The sequence below is a fragment of the Vicugna pacos genome, chromosome 32 (genome assembly GCF_048564905.1).
Source record: "Vicugna pacos chromosome 32, VicPac4, whole genome shotgun sequence".
NCBI lineage: Eukaryota > Metazoa > Chordata > Mammalia > Artiodactyla > Camelidae > Vicugna > Vicugna pacos.
In genome coordinates, this window is record NC_133018.1 from 18,191,956 (window position 1) to 18,213,276 (window position 21,321).

The 21,321-nt window shown below is 39.9% G+C and overlaps 1 protein-coding gene across 3 annotated transcripts; it reads left to right on the plus strand.

Annotated features, from left to right (window-relative positions):
- Positions 1 to 1,392: 1,392 nt before the first annotated feature.
- Positions 1,393 to 20,665, plus strand: ANAPC7 (anaphase promoting complex subunit 7). 3 transcript variants are annotated; one of them, XM_072953232.1, is made up of 11 exons: positions 1,393 to 1,592; positions 5,201 to 5,387; positions 7,316 to 7,435; positions 10,656 to 10,767; positions 11,088 to 11,241; positions 11,989 to 12,131; positions 13,909 to 14,026; positions 14,620 to 14,816; positions 17,049 to 17,273; positions 17,937 to 18,087; positions 19,800 to 20,665. In XM_072953232.1, the coding sequence occupies exons 1-11, from the start codon at positions 1,393 to 1,395 to the stop codon at positions 19,987 to 19,989; spliced, it is 1,797 nt and encodes a 598-aa protein (XP_072809333.1). In that variant the 3' UTR covers positions 19,990 to 20,665. The 3 variants fall into 3 exon arrangements, with proteins under 3 accessions (XP_072809333.1, XP_072809335.1, XP_072809334.1); XM_072953234.1 differs by having other exon boundaries at positions 1,453 to 1,592; positions 5,176 to 5,387; XM_072953233.1 differs by lacking the exon at positions 1,393 to 1,592 and adding an exon at positions 1,909 to 1,927.
- Positions 20,666 to 21,321: the final 656 nt, after the last annotated feature.

Sequence of the window (21,321 nt, forward strand, 5' to 3'; positions counted from 1 at the left end):
GTTTTCTGAGTTTCCAGTCATCCAATTGGGTGTAGGGTTGTCAGGAATGGGAAGAAGCATCCCACACACTCTTCCCCCTTTCATGAAACAAGTTTTACAGAGATAAGAAAAGCTAACTAATAACAACAGATTTAAATATAGTGAAAAAAGAGGTATTCAAGGCAGAGAGGTCATTAATTATCGAATGAATTGTCCAAACTATAATTTTCATTCAGAGAATCAAGGGGTTAGAAGAAAGAAATTATTTTTTTAGGAAAACGTATAGTAATTTCAACTAAAAATCTTTCTTGAGTGTATGAGTGTTGGTTTATTCCAGGTCCAGCGGATATGTGACTTTGCAACAAGATATCAATCTAGATATGAATCTGACTATATTTTGCATTTACAGTGCAGTATGGAGAAGGTAAAGTTAAAAGTATTAATTCATTTTTTTTGGTCCTAAAATCTTACTGACATCATTATTTCTGGCTATTATTATTAATCATGTTATTTCAGGATTATTCCTGAAAGTAAGAGAGGGGGGTGGTCAAGAGAATAAGAACACCAACCACACACAGACTGGGAGAAAATATTTGCAAAACATGTATCTGATAAAGGACTGCTATCCACAATACACAAAGAATCCTGAAAACTCAATAATAAGAACACGAACACCTTGACTAAAAAATGGGCAAAAGCTCTGCAGATACCTCACCAAAGAAGATACACAGATGGCAAATGGGCATATGAGAAGCTCAATTTTATTTATCACTAGGGAATGGCGAATAAAAACCACAATAACACTACAAACATAAGAGGACAGCTAAAACTCAGCCTAGCCTTTATTCACTCTGAGCTAGTGAGTCATTTCACAGGGTACAAATACGCCCCTTTGCACCCAGGACGTCTATCCAAACCGTGAAGCCTGACTCCCACAGGTACGCACAACACCTGAGAGGAGGGGGCGTGGCATTTTCAGCCTAGTGCTCAAGCGCCGCTGTAGAAGCAGTTCGGCCTGTCCCTGGCGCCTGATTAAAAATTTTAACTCCAGCTATTGGAGTCTTTTCTTCACCTGCACTCTACTAGTATATTAATTTTTATTTATGATAAATGTTAATACATTTTTTAATTTCTGAGAGACATAAATTCCTCTGACTCGTTTCAATTGAACATGTACTCATCCTGAGGTGTCTCTTCTTCCCAGCTCACTGTGAGCCCTCAATAAAGTTTGCAGCTTAGAATGATGACATAACTTTTGCTAAAAACAGAAAACCCCAAAGCCAAATTGTTTCACCTTACGGGGGGTGGATTGTAGGGGTAGGGCACGGGGAGGCGCTGAGTTTTTTTTTTTTTTTCCCTCAGGCATTTCAGTAGTTGCCTATCATCCTGGGGGCGGCGCCGCGTGTGGACCTGATGGACCCCGGCGAGGCCGCCATTTTGGAGTCTTCCCTGAGGAGCTTCAGCCGGCTTTTCGCGCTGTGGCCGCAGCTCCCCGCGGCCTTGCTGGGCAGAATGAACGTGATAGACCATGTGCGAGACATGGCGGCCGCGGGGCTGCACTCCAACGTGCGGCTCCTCAGCAGCTTGTTACTTACAATGAGTAATAACAACCCGTGAGTTGAGGCGGGGAGCGGCCTGGGGATGAGGAGAAAGCGGCGCCGGTTTGGGAGAGGGGGTGAGGGGAACCTGGGGACTGGCGGGAAGGAGCGGCCGCGGGCCTCAGCTGAAGTTCCGGGGTCAGCGAGGGCCTCGTCGGGCGGAGCCGACTTCGGAACGCCCATTGAGCTCCCTGGGCCCCCGCGTTGTGCCGGGCGCTGGGATGAGTTCCCTGCGGGGGATGCGGCGAGCGGCGGCCTGGAGAGATGGAAGGCGGAGGCTCTGAGGACGACCCTGGCGAGGGTTTCCGGAAAGTTGGGAGCAGAGGTTTTCCTGAGGCACCTGTCGCCAGGCATAGAGACTGTTCCATCTCTGGGCTGAGTCCTCCCTGCTCGGTTCTTTCCCGAAGGACGTTTTCTCGCTCGCTGAGGCTCAAAGAAGCCCAGTTCCCTGGTTTTAGACCTTCGTCCCACTCCTGGGTTGAAGTTTTTCCCCCCCTTGAGTGTTTTAGTCGGATTCACTTTCTCGGCCCCGCAGTCTCTGACAGCGGGAGACTTACTTGGTGTATGGGAGTGGCGCTTTTTAAGGACTCGCCGTGCCCCTTTCACGTTTTCAGAGCTGCCGTTGACCGAGTCTTATTACGGATGAAGCACAGGGCTATCTCTAGGCTTGCGTGGCTGTCGCCCCTCTGCTTCAATTTCTCCATTGTTCTTAAATTAAAATTCCTTCTCACCGCCTATGAGGCCAAACATCTTTCTCCCCGACTCCGTAGCATTTATTTTGCTCACTGTACTCCAGCTTCCATGGCTGTTCTGTTAGTTAAACACACCAACCTCGTTCTCACCTCAGGGCTTTTGCACTTGCTGCTCTGCTTGGAGTCCTCGTCTCAGAGCTGCCTCCTCGTTTAGGTTTCAGCTCAGATATCCCTCCTAGAGAACTCTTCTCTGGCCATCAGAATTGTCCCTTACCATCACCATTCTGTCCCTTTACCCTGTTTATAGTATGCATCACTTTTTAAACTGAGATTTAATTGACGTGTATTAGTCTCAGATGTACAATAATCATTTGAATTTTGTGTGTATTGTGAATGACCATAGTAAGTCTAGTTAACAGCTATCACCACACATAGTGAAATTTTTTTCGGTTTCTTGTGATGAGAACTTTTAAGATCTATATTCTGTATCACTCAACACCTGGTGAAATCAACACTGCGTTTGTGCAGTAAGCACTCAGACGTTTATTGAATGTGCTAGGGAAGTGCAGGAAACCTCAGGAAGGCGAAATACCATGTTCAAGTTCATACATCTAGTAAGTGGAGGAGCTGCCATGTCTCGATTTTGGTCTTTCTGAACTAAAGTCTCCATTCTGACCCACCACAGTGTAATGTGTCTAAATGGCATTATAAATGAATCTTCTACTCAGGTTGGACCCATGTGTTTGGCCTGTTCTAGAAGCTGCCTGGGTCAGAAAGAAAAGGCCCCTTAAGTGCATTGCAGCTGCTTTCTATTTCATTTCCATTAGTGTGCTTTTGGACCTCACCACGTGAGACCCATCATTTCACCACCATCCACTTTAGTGTTGACAGTGAGGAGCCCTGGTCTGTGTCAGCCTTCTGTGTTTATTCTGGAGCCTTTCACCTGGTTCTGAGTGATTGTCAAAGCATACAGTGTTTCCCACTGGGAATCTATGCACCAGTTAGTTACTACTTTTGTTTCTCAAAGATGTTACAGGATAGTTAGAAGCAGTTTGTCTGATTAGGCTTAGCCCATGCTTCTTCGTGTTAGATTAAACTGCCAGGTTCCTAGTTTCAGGAGGTGTTTAAATTCTGACCTTTATCGTTTATATTTTTAAATTTCTTACTTAATCGCCAATACACAACATTAAAAAAAAAACAAACAGTACTGAAGGGGTATGCAGGTAAGTGTTCCTGAGTTGTGTCCCTCACTCCACCATTTCCCTTCTCCAGGGGCAACAACTTAACAGTTTTTCATGAACTGTTTCAGAGATAACTTGAGCATTCATAAGTAGCATTCATATGCTGCAATATGTAAAAATACCTGAATGCTTTCTCTGTAGTATTTCTTTCAAATCAAGTATTTTCTTTTAAATCTTTATTTCTCACTAAATACACAGTCTCAGTTGAAAGAAATCTTAATGTCTGGACTGTTCATTCACTCTTTACTTTCTTTGGTAACTGTATCCAGTGCTTAGCCTTCCTATCCTTTTTAAAAAGATTTTAAAAAAATTAAAATTCACATACCATCAAATTCACCCTCTTAAAGAATACATTTCTGTGGTTTAAAGTATATTCACAGAGTTGTATGGCCATCACCACGGTCTGTTCCAAAATGTTTTCATTACCCAAGAAAGAAACCCCAAGTCTATTAGTAGTCACTCCCCAATCCCACTTTCCCCAGCCCCAGGCAACCACTGGTCTAGGGTACCTATTGTTGAGTGTCCTTCGTTTGTTGAGAATTTAACAGTCTGCAGAATTCTTTGACTATTCTTTCATTTTAAGTGGATGTAGCTTTTCCCTGTCAAAGAAAAACATGTAAACTCTAACTGGGGAAGGGATGGGATTAGAGATTAAAAATGAGTTTCCCATTAAGAATGGTGGCCAGTTCTAGGCATTTATAAGACTTGTGAGCAATATTCAAGGTTAAAGAAAAAGTTCTGAAATATATTGGTTCCTTTACGCTGCCATTTAAACCCCTGAGACTCAAGGAGACAAAAATTCTAGTGCTAGTAAAGTTTACTTTTATTAAAAAAATTCATCAAATAAGGCTAATCCTCTTTCATTCTGTCCCACTCTGTCCCATTGGCTTATCCTGTTCTATTCATACTTCAGTATTTGAGTATTCCCATTTTCTTCAGTATTTTAAGAGTTTTTGGTTCTTTCCAAACCTCTTTTTGTTCAGCACTTAGCTAAAAGGGATTCAGAGTAGTGAGTTTCTCTTATCCAGTTTCTTTAACCCTTCTTTGATGATATTCATTAATATTAGTTAAGTTGTGTTCTTTTGTGTTACCCTAAAAAGTCGTGTTTAATATGAGTATGGATATATATCCAACCCTTAAATTCAGAGGGTTAGAGAAGGGGAGGAAAAGAGGTACAGTTAACCCTTGAATTTGGGGTGGGGGCTAGGGGCAGAAATCCACTTATGGCTAATAGTTGGCCCTCTGTATATGCATTTCCTGCATATTTGCAGGTGCACATCCGCAGATTCAACTGAGGATGGTGTAGTACTGCAGTATGTTTTACTGGAAAAAATCTCCATATAGGTGGACCCTTGTTCAAACCTGGGTTCAAGGGTCAACTGCATTGCATTTCTCTTTGTATATCTCTGTATTACTGAATTTGATTTAGAGGTATCATTGCTTTTATAGTAAATGAAGGAAAACATTTAAACAGAACAGTTTTAAGGCAATTTTCTGCATGTGTTGACGATATTAGCATGAAGTACAACTCATGTCTCATTTTAGGGACTAGCACTTAAGGTACATTGACTTTTTTGTGAACTGTCATTACGTAAGCTTTTGTCCTAGTCTTATGTAGACACTAAGGAGGGTGTTCTTTGTAACATTTCAGAATAACCCATGTAGGGGGTGTACTTTCTTTGTTTTCTAGTGAGTTATTCTCCCCATCTCAGAAGTACCAGCTTTTGGTGTATCATGCAGATTCTCTGTTTCATGATAAGGAATATCGGAATGCTGTGAGTAAGTATACCATGGCTTTGCAGCAGAAGAAAGCCCTAAGTAAAACTTCAAAAGTGAGACCTTCAACTGGAAATTCTGCATCCACTCCACAAAGTCAGGTAATTAGAGATAGATGTGTGATGTGTTTTTGTTTTGTTTGTTTGTTTTGAGAGCAAGAGAGGTTCATGGAACTTAAAAGACCACTGATTAGATGTAGAAGATGTAGACTAAAAGTAATTTTAAAGGGGAGCTGACTGGAGAACCAGAGATGAAAAACCACTTAGATGCAAGAATGCATTCAACCAAGCATTAAGGACTAAAAGCAAAATTCACTTTGTAAATGAATCTAAAAATAGAATTAAATGTGAATTATCTGGACTCTAACCAGAGTAATGCATTGTTCCTCCCTTTTATACAAACAACTCAAAATCTAAAGTGCTTTTTTTTTAATGAAGGTACTTGGGATTGAACCCAGGATCTCATGAATGGAAAGCTTGCACTCTACCGCTGAGCTATACCCACTCCCCTAGAATGTTTTTATAATTTTAATGAAAGTACACTTTTAAAACGTAACTCAGTTCTTGGGACTGTGATTACCTGGGGAAATTTATATAAAATAATCTTACGAATATCCTGCCAGATAATTAGTTAAGTAAATGAAGCGGGGAGAACTCTGATTTCTGCATCATCCCATTGCTAGACATTAACCCTTAATAGTAGGTTCACAAAAGGTTTACTGGGTAGATAAATAACTAAGGGTGCTTAGTGAAGCATTGTTTATAACGGTAAGAAACTGGAAGCAAAAGTTTTCATCAGTAGGGTCTAGTTAAATTATACTATAGCCTTAAGAGGGAATGAGTTGTAAATGTTGAAGAAAGAAAATACAGGATAGAGGTGTGTGCTCATTTGGAAAGAACTGTTATGTATTAGTAAAGAAAATAAGGTTTGAAGCAGTGCATTCAATATTTTTGTTTAAAGGGGGTAGTTTGTAGATACGTATGTATGTCTAAAATATGTGTGGATAATATATGTGAAAGATTGTGTGTGTGTGTGAAGGAAATTTAATGGAAAGCTTCAGGGAGAGGGGAACTTTTACTTTTCAGTTTGAATCTGTCTTTAGATTTAAATTATACATATGCAACTTATATTTAAAAGGAATGTCAGTAGAATTAACTGGGAGTGAAATTGTAAGTCATGTTATGTATTTTTCCACATTAAAAAAAGATGTAAATTAATGTAGTTGCTTTTTTGAAAACCTGCAGCTTTTCATCTTGTGTTATTTCTCTTTATGTAAAACCTTTATTTTTTATTATTAAAGAGCCGATTGCCAGGATTTTCCTCTCTTTTCCAACACTAAATGGAAGTCATGTGTATTATGATCCACATAGGCTCATTCTTAGAAGCAGTTAACTTTTTTTGAGCATTCAGTATGCCATGCACCATACTAAATCTTTCATGTGAATTAAACACATTTAATCTTTAAAGAATTTTTTAAAAATTGAGATACAATTCACAACATAAAGTTCACAGTTCAGCGAGTTTTAGGAAAGTCAAGAAAATTTTGCAACCATCACCACTGTCTAATTCCAGAATAGTTTCATCACCCTTGAAAAACCTTGTGCCCATTACATTCTCAGCCCCTGAGAATCACTAATCTTTCTGCCTCTGGATTTGTCTGTTCTGGGTGGAATTGTACAATATGTGGCCCTTTGTGGCTGGCTTCTTTTACTTAGCATAATGTTTTCAAGGTTGATCCATGTTACAGCATGAATCAGTTCTTTTTTCCTTTTTATTGTGGAATAATGTTCCATTGTATGGAAGTGCCATCTTTTATCTGTTAATTAGTTAATGTGCATTTGGGTTATTTCCAAAAGACTTTTTGTTTGTTGATGCTGCTGTGAACATTTGTGTGCAGAATTTTGTGTGGATATATATTTTCAATTCTCTTGGCTGTATACATAGAAGCAGAATTGTTGGATCATATGGTAACTATGTTTAACATACTACTGAAGTAATATTTTGAAGAGATGTTTTCATTTCCTCTTAGTGTCTTCCATCTGAAATTGAAGTAAAATACAAAATGGCTGAATGTTATACAATGCTAAAACAAGATAAAGATGCCATTGCTATACTTGATGGGATCCCTTCAAGACAAAGAACTCCCAAAGTAAGTTGAATTAATAATTTGTTACTTATTTTTCTTTTCCCCAGTCCTTCCAGCCCTCTTCCTCCGTGTTTTCTCCATGCATTAGGGAGTCCATCTGAACGTTTCACCCTTGTCTCCAATTCTCACTTTTCCCCCTGTTCTTCCTGTTCAGAGATAGAAGAGTAACTTTCTTATGAGAACGTGAAAATTCGACTGATGAAAATGGTAGCTGAAGAATATAAATGTTTATTCTTTGGTGTTTCTTGTTGTAGGAAATATTATTTGCAGTACACTTCCAGGTGGCAACAATACTTTTTAAGAACCTCATTTTTTTGCATTCTCTAGGTATACCCATTTGATAGTGTGTATTAATCTGTTCATTTTCAGAATCAAGACTGCAACATCTGTTTGTACTTATTTGTGTGTAGAATTGTATTTGTATTGGTTTAGCAACATATTATAGCGTATAGAACGCCTTCAACTGAAATGAAAAGATCTGGTGTTTTGTCTGAGTTTAGGGCATACAAGCTGTGTGCAGTGTGAAGTTGGGCAAGTTACCAATCTGGCTTTACCGTGTTTTTTCTTACTTATAAAATGAGGATACTACTACTTTCTCTGTTATAAATTAAGTTCATGAATGTGAGAATACTTTTTAAAGTATTCTGTGAGGAGTACTATATTGTGCATCTTTGATTACAGTCTTTTTTGAAGTTCAGTTTAGAAAAACAAAAATCTTTGCTCTTAGGATTGAATTCACATCAGTATTTAGTATTCTAACACATACTCTTATGTCACCTGCCTTCCTCATTTCATTGAAAAGCTGTTCTATGCAACTTGTACTTAACAATAAGGAATTTTATATATATGATATCTGTGTACATTTTCTTTCCCTTAAAGGAAAAGAAATCTAAGCAGTAGGGACTTGGTGTGTTTATTAGTTAGTGTCTTTTTCACCCAGTGTTGCTGAATTTTAAAAGTAACCAATCAGACTTGATGAGAATGTGTTTAAGCATCTGCTCATGTTGAGGATTTACATTTACATTTTTAAAATTAAGCTATTTCCTCAGTATGTTTTATGGTGGTAGCTGTTATTAAAAACATCTGTAAGTACGTTACAGACTAATTTGTTTCATAATAAACTGGATGCTATATACTAACTTACGTTCTGGTATGCTATGAAAGTCTTGTCCCAAGAATAACATTTTGTGCATATGAAAAGTGTCTTCTTTTAGAAAATGTCATTTGCTTATAAACTTTGAATGGTACCTATTCCTTACCTGATTGGAAATGTACTGTGTTTTCCTCCTTGATGACTTGAGGGAGTTTGGGGACATTTTTTGAAAATGAGTAATGACAAAGAAGCTTTGTGGTATCCAACATTTTGGCGTTTACAGCCATCATTTTAGGAGGGGCTAGAGAAGTCCACATTTGTTAGGAGTACATATCCTTCATTCTGTAGAGCTATTGTAGCCAGGAGCAAACAAAGATGTGTGCTCAAACATAAACATATAATATTTACAGTTTTTCTTTCTTGTCCGTTAGGGAGTTAACTGGCTTCTCAGTCTGTGTAAAGGACAAGGAAGTGAGTCAAAATACGTCTAAATGAACGTCTGTTAATGTATGGTAAACACCACCACACATTCCTTCACATTTTAAAGGAAAATTCCAGTGTAAGATTATTATATCTTGGAAAATCTCCAACTTTTAACAGTAAACATACCAACAAACAATTTCTCACTCAGTTTTTTAAAAAATGACTGCTTGTGTTTGTAACTGGCGGAACACAGCTTTATGATGTTCCCAAGTAAGGATCTATTAAAAAATTGACTTTCTTACTAGGTAGTACTCAAAACTCACTCTTTCAAAGTGTTAGGTAGTTTAAAGGGAATTTTAATATTTGTTGAGACAGGTGGTCAGTCAGTCACGGTTTGTTAATAACAAGCAGTCAAGAGAGAATCTTAAATTTGCCTTTTATTCTTTTAAAGTATTGATACCAGTACTGGAGTTTTCCTTTAAGTATCTTTTTTTTGCATTTCAACATAGCCTAAAATGGAAAAAATCTGAGGCCAAATAAAAAGTAGTTTTTATTTCTACTATTTCATTATTTCGTTGTTTGAATCAGTATGGATTAATGCCATACTAGATTGTTTTATATACTGTAAGTTCGTAGTTGGAACAGATGTTCTTCATCTTCAGAGTCACTCTTTTGAGTAAATATCTGGCATACCAAGCTACAGATAATTGAAGAGATTGGGGATTGACTTTTTTCTTTTGTGCCCTCACGTTGACTGCTTCCTTAGGTTAATGATCTGGCAAACATTATGTTGCATTTAAGATTTACTAATTTTAAATAGGAATATTGTGTTTTTCTCTTTGTACCATTGAGATAATTAATCCCTTCCCTGTAATTTCTACAATCTTTGGAACTTTTAAGTTTTCTCAAATTTTCCCTATTGTGTTTTTAGGAAGGGTTATTTTAATAGTTTCACTGAGTTACATATTTGAATTGTGCTAAAAGCGCATTTCCTGGATTTAAATAGTGTAACTAGTCTCTGGATCATTGTTGCCTCTAGAGATTAGTTAGTTTGACTTTTGTAGCATGACTTTGATGAGTCAGACAGTACCTATGGGTCAAAATTTTAAGCACTAGAAAGGCTAGAGTCAAGCTGCTAAACTACATGTCAGAGAGAAGCCAAGTATTTTACTTCTGTATCTGTCATTTCCTTTTTTGGGAAAAATTCGTCTGATATTTTTTAAGAAGCTATGTTAAGAATTCTTTACTTTCTTATGCCTTGATATTAATTACATTTAAAATATGTGAACTTAAAATATAAAAAACAAGTAAATAATAAAGTAATGTAAATAAGCACTTCTAGGGTAGTTCATCTTCTGTCTTAAGATCAATAAAGGATCAAGGGAATTAGAATTCTGTAACATTTCTCAAATGAGTGTTACTTCGTTTCCAGAGACAGCATCTTTGGTCCAGATATTATTGGACCTTTTGGTTGGGTAAGTGAGAGGAATTCGACTTTCCTCTTAGAAATGGGAGGACATAGGAGAAGCAAAGGTAGTAACTTCGTCTTTGGTTTGAAGAATGGGGTTGGACTTTGTTTATTTCCACAGGGCTGTGGGTAGATTTTCCGGTAAAAAGTAGAGTAGTTGAAAATAAAAATCAGGACTTATTGATGGTGAATTTTTTTTTTTTAACGTACACTTACCATACTGTCTGTTTTTATTACAGATAAACATGATGCTGGCAAATCTGTATAAGAAGGCTGGTCAGGAGCGCCCTTCAGTCACCAGCTATAAGGAAGTACTGAGGCAGTGCCCATTAGCCCTTGATGCCATTCTAGGTATAGGTCGCTCTCTGCCTGTTTTTGTAGAGTGTTGACTGACTCTAAGATAACAGCTCTCAATCTTGGCTGTATATTAGGATAACTTTACTTTTTAAAAGTTGCCCATGCCTCTCACCTCCAGAGAGTGAGTCAGTAGATTACTGTTGTCATGAATTCTTTCACTGATCAAGAAATACTGTAGTTCTGTCATATGCATCTTGCTTAGACTAGGGAAAGAGTTGCCTTATAGCCTAGGGAAAGGGTGACCTGTTGCTTCCTGCATCATAGAAAAAGGATGCTACGCCTCACCTTCTTTCTTCTGCTTTCCGTTGGATTAGGTTTGCTGTCCCTTTCTGTAAAAGGTGCAGAAGTGGCGTCAATGACGATGAATGTGATCCAGACTGTGCCTAACTTGGATTGGCTCTCTGTGTGGATCAAAGCGTATGCTTTTGTGCACACTGGTGACAACTCAAGAGCCATCAATACCATCTGGTGAGAGCCACAAAGTTAATTCAGTATTCTTGGGGCCCTTTCTTTGCTTGAAGGTCTGATGTATCTAAATTAACAAAACAAAAATGAGGTGTTTATCTCGTGGTGTTACAGCCACATGTCCTTGGGCTTTGTTAGTCTCTTAATATACTGAGGCCCCAAGTGTAATCATCTCTTTTGAGGACCTGCTAAACATAAATTTGAACTGAGTTCAGCTCTGAACTTGCAAAAGCAGTAACCTTTGCAAAACAGATTGCATGGTGTGTCATTCTTGAACCTAGAAGAAACATCTGTTCGGATGCCCCAGAAGCATAGTTTATTGCAGCATCTGAGCTGAGCTGCCTCAGGACTGGGATTTCTTTCTAGTCAGGTGAGGTCCAGGGACGAAAGAGTACAGTTCGTGTTGTGTAAAGTCATTTGGTTGACATCACATTTAGTGCCATGTAGTGTGTGTTGTCCTCTGAAAACCTGTAACCGGAAAGTTCTTTCTAGGTGATGAGAGAGATACTTGCTTTATTCTGATACAGAAAAAATCCTATTTATAACTTTATTGTATCATACCTTGTATAACTTGTTTTAAGTTATAATCTCAGAAAAAGAAAATCTAGTAAAGTGGTTTGTTTAGAAGTTTTTTGTGTGTGTGTGAAGAACTTCATACATAACACAAAACACCCAAATGCTCATCACCCAGATTCAACAACTGAGAGGATTTACAATAGATTTTAAGGTTCAATGTTTAATATCTTAAAGTTCACTAGAGAAAAAGTCCTTATTGAGAGATAACGTGGACCTGCTGGGAAGCTTAGCAGATCTGTACTTCAGAGCTGGAGACAATAAAAACTCTGTCCTCAAGTTTGAACAGGCACAGATGTTGGATCCTTATCTGATAAAGGGTAAGTAATTCTTGGGGCAGGGTGGAAGTGGCTGCAGAGGGGCAAATCAGAAGATAGAAAATGAGGCATGATCTTCTGATAGCATTTTTCATAGAAATATTCTATAAAATTTATTGCAGCAGCATTTTACCTTTTTTTTTTTTTTTTTTTAGCTCCTGACACATGTGTCTAACACTTGGGTAATTCCATTTTGAGCAGTTGTTTTTGCTTGCATTCAAGTGTCATCTCCCCACAGATCATTATTTGGCTTTTTTTCTTTGGGGAGGGATCATAGCCCCTCCTTATGATTTATAAATTTATGATGTGCCTGACCGAGAATTTGGATGGCATCCCCAGAACCATAATATCCTTTTAGGGAATTTAGCTTTACTGTGACCTTAAGTATAGTTAAAAAGGAGTAAGTGACCAGATATTAAGAAAGGGATAAGGTGACTAGAGAAAGTAATTAGAAGTGAACAACAAAAAATCCTTTATCTAAAAGACGATTGCTGCTGAAGGGGCGTAAACCACAAGGACTCCCAGAGGATGGCTGTCGTTGACTGGCAGTGAGTGAAGGATATGTGCTCAGGAATAGTGGTGGGAAATAAGGTCGGGTAGACAGGCAAGTCTGCTTGTATAAGGCCCAAAAAAGGCCATGAGAAAAATATGGCCTTGTGACAATAAACAGTTTTGTAGACTCTTAAGCCACAAGAATGAGAGAGCAGGGAGGGGAACTTCACAAGCATGTGGATGAGGAAGCAGATCCAGAAAGATGCATTTGTTTGCCCAGGGTCTCCCTCCTGCCCAGTGCTTGCTTCTTTCTTTCTCTCTTTCTCTCTCTCTCTTTCTTTCTTTCCTTCTTTTTTTTCTTCCTTCCTTCCTTTCCTTTCTTTCTTTCCTTCCTTCCTTCTTTCCTTTCTTCCTTTCTTTTTTGGTGGGGGAAGGGGGAGTTAATTAGGTCTATTTATTCACTTTTGTAGGAGATACTGAGGATTGAACCCAGGACCTTGTGCATGCTAAGCAAGCGCTCTACCACTTGAGCTATGCCCCTCCCACCCCCACAGTGCTTATTTCTCTTCCCCAAACTCCCATACTCTTGATGAAAATGGTGTTTTAGAAGTACTAGTCTGGCAGTAGTCAGCAACTTGAATTTGCTCAGATCTGATTCCAGGGGCCAGCAGGGAGTGTTGTAGTAATTTGGGTTTGAGAGACATTTTCCTGCAAATCTGAAGGACTAGCAAGGAATGGAGGGAAATGGTGTTAAGAGGTGGGTGACAGTGAACATGGAGCCGTTTTTATAGATCATGAGTGAGACTAAAGCAGGAAGTGGGGTGGAGGGCAGGGGGATGATCTTAAATGAACTAGATTCCGGAAGAAACTGGATACTTTTTGTGGAATAGGCTAATTTTTTCTGAGACTAACTGGCATATTAAGTGTGTACTCCTGACTGTGCCTAGACCTCTTGGAAGAGAGAATTTACTTGGTGCCTTTTTTTGGGCCTTTTCTGGTTATGAGTTAGGATGGCTGTCTTAACCACACCGCAGGATGTAGGGCCAGATAGTTCCTGAAAATAACAAGCTTTCAAGTTGGGAGGTAGGTCCTCTCTCTCCTTTGCTTTTTTCCCCCTTTGGATGCATTTTCTCTTTTAATAGTCATTCTGTAGGAAACAGAATGCTGGTGGGAGGAGCTCATGACAGCAGAAAGCAGACCCTGCAGGAGCTGGGGCCTCAGTGTGTGGGCTCCAGTGCTGCTTCTTTATAAAGGACCCTTGCTGCTTTGTTTGCCTCTTCCTTTGTAGGAATGGATGTATATGGCTACCTCCTGGCACGAGAAGGGCGGCTGGAGGATGTGGAGAACCTTGGCTGCCGCCTTTTTAATATTTCCGATCAACATGCAGAACCCTGGGTGGTTTCTGGGTATGTTTATGCATTCATTTCTCTTCCCAGTTTTCAGTAGATTTCTTTAGGAAATTGTGGTTCCTCCTAAGTAGAATATAGGTTGAAATCACTGGTTTAAGGGTAATCAGACTTGGATTCAAGTCATGGGTCTCTTTGCAACTTTGGAAGCATTATTAACCTCTCTGTTTTCTCACTTGGAAAATGAAAATTAAAAACCCTGCCTTGTGGGGTAGGTATTAACTGAGACTGTGAATGCATCATGCGCAGCACTGGACCTGCTTGTGGGAGGCAGTCAGTCCTGAGCAGGCGAGGAGCTGTGCTGCTGTGTTACTGCCCTGGCTTTACAAATTCTCTGAACGTCTCTCATCTGATAACATATTCAGATCATTTTTTTTATAATTTTTCCCTTTCCGTATCAAGAGTTCCCCTTTAAAAATATTCAGTAGATTTTTTGTTCTGTTTTTTCACTAATATCTTAGGCTAAAGTTATAAGTGGTTTGTAGTAAGGATCATGTAGAATGCCTTCTCTTTGGTTTTCCTTCTCTTTTACTTTTGATTGAAGTTTCTTTACAGTCTTCTCTCAGATAACATTTGGTTGTTTTCTCCTCCAGGTGTCATAGCTTCTATAGTAAACGCTACTCCCGAGCCCTCTATTTAGGAGCCAAGGCCATTCAGCTGAACAGTAATAGTGTTCAAGCTTTGCTACTTAAGGGAGCAGCACTTAGGAACATGGGCAGAGTCCAGGAAGCAATAATCCACTTTCGGGAGGCTATACGTCTTGCACCTTGTCGCTTAGATTGTTATGAAGGTAAGATGGAAAAATAGATGAATAGTGTGAATCTGTAAGTGTGGTGACAGCACTCAGATGGAAGGTTTTCTTGGGCTAGCAGTTCCCAAACTTTGTTGACATTGGAGTCCTCTGGGAGAACTTCTGAAAATCCTGATGCCAGGTCAATCCAGTATCATTTAAGCCAGAATATTGGGGGTTGGGATATGGGTGTCAGTATTTTTTTTTAAGATCACAGGTAATACCAGTGTGCAGAAATGTTTGGGAACCACAGCATTAGATATCCTAAATTCATTTTAGGGCTTTCAGTGGACTTGTCACTCCATATTTTCAGAATCTATTTTTCTTGTTCTTTTTTTTCCCCTGATTTTTGGTAAGGGTGGGGTGGTTTTTTTGTCCTTTATTGTTTTATTTTGTTTTGTTTCTGAAACATGGCCCACTCATTAATGTTACTCTCTCTGCTGGCATTGTGCTAAATTACTTGGTTATGTCTTTATTCCTTTTTTAACAGTTGCCTTACTTTGGGCCAGAAATATTCATTGGGTAACTTCATATCCATATGACAGTGTTCATTGTGGGAACTGGTCAGTTCATTGTGATCTCCAGATTGGGCATGATCAGGGTCAAACTTTGTTTCGTTATGTACTATTTTAAGTTCATGTGAACTGATCCTAGGAGTTCAAAGCTCTGCCAGCTTCAGCAACATTTGGTGACTCTGTCACAGATGTTAAAATAGATCTTACAAGATGCAGTTCCTCCAAAGCATATTTTTACAAGAATTTAAAAATAAACCCAGGAGTCTAGAAATGATTTGCTCTTAACAGGAAGGTGAGTTCAAATTTGAGAAAACTTGAAAGTTGAGGGAAAGAACAAATCTGCTTTGATAGCCAGAGAACTATGCCAGTTGTGGATTTGTTCTTAAAGAAACTGCAGCAAACCAAGCTTTTGGTTTCAGATTAAATTCTTGATCCTGAAAGTGTAGCTTCCCTAGCCTCTCAGCTGCTTTTATCAGGCTAACTCCTGTCTGCTGCGTGCCTGTTTCACGAGAGCCCAGGAATGCAGTTGAAGAACCTCCATCACCACAGTGAGTGCTTGGACACAGGGTGGTTAGAATTGTTCCCCAGTTGGCCTATGAGGCTTTATGGGCTGCCATCACTCAAGCTACAGTTTGGAGATTTGGATCGGAGTGACTGGTTATGCCCTCTTAGTGCTTCTTGCAGCCTTCAGCTGAGCTTCCTTTACTGGTGAGGACCCTGAGTTAGTGAGGTGCATTCTTAACATTTCCCTCTGAAGTTCCAGTGGGGCTTTAGCAGGAAAATAAAGCTATGCAATAGGTAATTGCAAAGAACCATATTCTGAATCCAATATACTACCCTTAGGAGTTAGGTAATTTCTGGTTAAGTAACCATAGTGTGTGGTAGAATGTGCACAAGAGTTATAAATGCTGCTAGGGTGGAGGAGTATGCCGAGAAAATCTGCCAGGGAGTGTGTGGGTTTGTGGTTTAAGCTGTTTTTCTGTTTTGATGAGTGCTTTGTACCAAAAAGTACTTCCTCTGTTCCCCTTGACTTCCTGGCATGAAGAGTTGAGTTGACTCTTCTTCAAGTGTTGCCATGGAGCATCTTCCTGTAGGTATGAAAAGAGGCAGGAGCTGTTGGTCTCAGTATATTTGGTCCATCTAGTTCAAGGAAGCCATCAGCAAATGTCTTTTGAGATAATTTCTATGTTTCAAATGTGTAAGTCTGCCTTTCTCCCTAGGTTGTTCCCTAGGTCCTTTAGTTGTGAGACCTGGACATTCACTTTAGACTGTAGGACCCCTCCCCCAGCCCCGCCACCTTAAAGGTAGGACTAAAGGGGACTGAACACAGCTGGAAATTAACAGCTTGTTAAGAGGCAGTGAAACCTTGGGTTTTGTTGGAAACCTCAACTTTGGTGGTTTCAGTTAATGAGAAGCGTCATCTTTGTTCCTCTAACACTCAGCTAGGCTGCCTCCATGCTATGGTTTACTTATGCATATTTCCTTCACTTAATGAAGGTGCCTTTGCAGTGCAGGCTTTTTCCACATCCATCAAGTGCTCTGGGGAAGAGTACTTCTTAGTTATTCCGTCAACATACCCTCCAGTCTGATCTCACTGTCAGTTTTCCCTGGCCTGCCCTTTGAAACTTTGAAGGTTTGCAATTTGGAAGTCTTGTCAGAGTGGAAGCATGACTGGGAATGGTAATGTGGTTGAATTTTCTGTGTTACATTTTTTCAGGTCTCATCGAATGTTACTTAGCCTCCAACAGCATTCGTGAAGCAATGGTAATGGCTAACAACGTTTACAAAACTCTAGGAGCAAATGCACAGACCCTTACCCTTTTAGCCACAGTTTGTCTTGAAGACCCAGTGACACAGGAGAAAGCCAAAACTTTATTAGATAAAGCCCTGACCCAAAGGCCGGATTACATTAAGGCTGTGGTGAAAAAAGCAGAACTACTTAGTAAGTGTATCTTGTTTTTTTCCGAGTTTGTCATCGTTAATTGTGTAAAACCTAATCTCAGTTTAATTACTCAGTTCCAGCTGGTTACAGATGACCAGACAGGTGTGTGCTTTTGCAGCAGGTCTGAGCCCATGTGATTTGGTTTATATTTAGCACAACCAGATGTAGTTGACTTAGACCTGCATGGATTGGCAGTGACTGAGTTACGTGGAGTGGCTCAAACCAGCTATACTTGGTTACTACCTATTCAGCTCACTTTGTCCTGAACTAGTTTGGGCTGAATATAACTGATTTTAGCCAATTTGCATTGTTTTGACCCATATAGATTCTCCTATGACTTCCCTTTTAGCTTGGTTTTTTTAAGTCCTGTTTTATGATGAACTGAATTTGGGCCGCTTTGGCAAATAAAATGCACTTTGGCTTTTCATTTGAACTTAGGTTAAGAGTATATTTTTAAAAATCAGAACTCCAACTACAGATTTCCTAATGGAATAGAAATTCAGTGAGCTTGTTCTCACTTCCTGCCACACCGCTGTTCTCTTAACATCTATAAGTAGATGTTGGATTATGATCATTATTGTGGTTTTGTGTATATGACTTGATATGGGAATATATTTTCAAAATGTTGTGTAAGTAGGAAAATGCGGGTCTTTTTCTTTTCAGGCAGAGAACAGAAATATGAAGATGGAATTGCTTTGCTGAGGAATGCTCTAGCTAATCAAAGTGACTGTGTCCTGCATCGGATCCTAGGAGATTTCCTTGTAGCTGTCAATGAGTATCAGGAAGCAATGGACCAGTATAGTATAGCACTAAGGTAGGCACTTAGCCTCCCGTGGGGGGGAAGGTCAATGAGGGGTAGGAGGCAGGAGACAATGTAACAGGAGTTCTGGAAACACGAGCTTTGTGCCCACGGTTGAAAACAGAGTAATAGTAGTAATGGTAGAAGAGCTGTTTGTGAATTTATGACTTCTAAAAATTTTTTCTTAAGGTATCTTAACATTATAGAACTCTCACTCAAACCAGCCACACCACTATAACATCTGTTTTCATTTGTGTAGATCATCTTCCTGGCCTTCCTGGTCAACACATATACATATTTTTATAGGGTTAATATGTAGTATATATTTTATATTCTGCTTTTTCAAATCAAAATATTGTAAGTACTTTCCCATGTTTCTACCTACTGTAGTAGTTAAGAACTTAAGCTCTGAAGAATACTACCTTTACCACCTGTTATCTTGGGCAAGTTACTAACAAATTTCCTTGTCTATATCTATCTACCTTATTAGGTATTAAGTGATTAAATAAGGATTAAATGATTATTCCATGTAAAGCTCTTAGCACTATGCCTGGTACATAGTAAATACTAAATAAATAGTGGTATTCTTACTGCTTAATACAGAAGTGATTTCTTTGAGGGTTGTCTGTGTGTCTATAAAGTTATGGGGGAGCCCTGTCTTTAATCGAGTCTGATCACATCCATTTATTTGTTCAGCAATTGAGCACCACTCATGTGCCTGGCATCTCAGTAACCACTGGGGATGCTGCGATTCCGGGAGCTCTCTGTCTCAGACTTGCAGACTGATTGATACCACGTGCTAAGTGCTTTCATAGCAGTCTCTAGAAGGCAAGGTGGGAGTGCAGAGGGTGGGGTGCCCTGGGTGTGGGTGAGAGCTGTATGGAAGGTTTCAGAGAAGAGGAGATGTTACAAAATCAACCTATAGTTATATAAGTAGGAACAGGATTCCAGCATGGGTTTCATCTGCTTTTGGGGAAGCCCAGAAGCAAATGAGAAATAAAATAGCAGACTTTCATTAGGGGCAAAATTTGCTAGAGATTGGACACTGGCTGGCCTAAGTGATGGTCACAACAGGCAAGAGGAGAGAATGTTTAGGAGCCGAGTAAATAAAATGTTCTGGAACACCTGAACTCTGAGGCTTTTTGGCACATGTAATGACTCTCAGCTGCTGAAGTTGAATCCCCAGGTAGGGATAGCTTTGGGTCCTGGGGTCTAACCTAGGAGTTGACAAATCTGTTCCATGGTAGGCATGATGATTTTGGTTGACTAAAGTGTTGATATGTTTAATTGTATCATAAGAACATGGAACAATTTTACTCACAGAAAAATAAGTATTTTTTGTAACCTTGTAGCTTAAAAAGCCCAATATTGTTAAGAAATTACACTTGAATTTTTCTGTTAATGATTGCTTGCTACTTTTTCATTGTGTTATTTAATATCTTCCTCTAGCAGAATGCTAGGGGTGAAAAGTGTGAAAAGGTTTGAGAAATATATGGAGAAAACTCAAATTGAGAATTCTAAAACTTAGGACAAGACGCCTTTTTTCACTTCTAGTGGTGGATTCCCTCAGTCCTGCCTACGGAGCTGGAGTTGTTTGGAGAGGCCGGGCGTTAGCAGTTTCTCTGTGACTGGGTGGTCATTTCACTGCCATGCCAGGGAGATGACACATCAGCCAGCAAGAAGCAAGGCAGAGATTCAGGCCTCTCCTTTGTTTTGTTGTCCCCTAGTTTGGACCCCAATGACCAGAAGTCTCTAGAGGGGATGCAGAAGATGGAGAAGGAGGAGAGTCCTACGGATGCCACTCAGGAGGAGGATGTGGACGACATGGAAGGGAGTGGGGAAGAAGGGGACCTGGAGGGCAGCGACAGTGAGGCGGCCCAGTGGGCTGACCAGGAGCAGTGGTTCGGCATGCAGTGAGGCAGGCAGCAGCTCCGTGGCCACACTGGCCTGCCCTGCTCTGAGCACTTCCATGGACTGAAGGAACCTGTAGGAGCCCGCTCTCTGGGAGGACCATGATTCAGCATGTGATTGCAGCAGGGGTCTCTGCCCCTTGCTCCGTATTACTAGTAGCGACTTCATTTTTAAAAACTGAGCCTGACCAACCTTCCATATATCTCCATCCTCCCCTGCTCCAGCCAGGGAGGACCAAGTGATCACTCTGAGAGGCCCGTGGACATGTCGGAGCTTCTGGGGCAGAATGCTTTTTCTAGAACGAATTTCTAAATCTGAAAGCTCGAGGAATAGATAGCATTTTTGTCTGTGATGTTGTGGATGGGTTTAAAAGAGTGACCTGTTACCCAGAGCAAGAGTGTCATCTCCCAACAGCAGCACGGGCTGGCCCTTTCAGAGAGGCTTTCCTCTTCCAGAAATCATCATCCTGGGTTGTCCAAACTTTCCCAGTAACCTGCTTCCTTCTGCAATGTTAGTAATGCCTTAAGCTGACAGTTGCTATTTTGCAGAACAATTTTCCTATTTGCTAATCTAGTAACTTGCCTATGAGCCTGGCCTGGATCTGAGAAATAAGTGTGACCTAGAGCATGAACAAAGGCGCACCTGGGGTAATTAACTAATAAAACTGTTTTTTGTACAGTAATGGTGTTGGGTTGATCAGAATGGAAGCCTTTATGGATTCTTTTTTTGGTCTCTTATTTACAGTGCGTTGATTGGGCCCTAGAATTATTTGCCATAAATAGACTTCCTTTCTTCCCAGAGTGCTGGGAGGCCTGGAGGACTCCCAAATGGGAACCTCAGGTGATAAGCTGTTTCATCCATTTGCATTTTCAATTAGTAAATTCCCCAGGGAGAGTCCTTGGCCAGATTTGAGACTGATTCTGCCCATCTCTGTCAGGGGTGCTAAAGTTGGTGTCTGGTTTTAGTATTCTATTATGGGGTCAGCAGGGGAGCTCATTCTCTGGCTTGGATACCGGGAGACTTTACCCAACCTCTCCTCCTTGTTTAAGATGCAGTACTTTTGATTATATAGTTAATTTGGAGGTGAAGGTGGTGGGAGTGGTACAGCTAACCCCAAATTCTCATTGAAACAAAATTAGTGAAAAGTGGTACAAAATGTGAATTTGACATAAATGGAAAGTTCTGTCCTAAAATAAAAACAGAAGTGTGCAGTAGTTTAGGAGCTTAGAACATCAGATAACTACGATTTAAAATGGACAAAAAGTTACTGTTAATTCAGTATGAGAACCAAAGCCTGGGCAGCATCGTTTGGTGGAGCAGTTCCTAACGAGCCCAGCA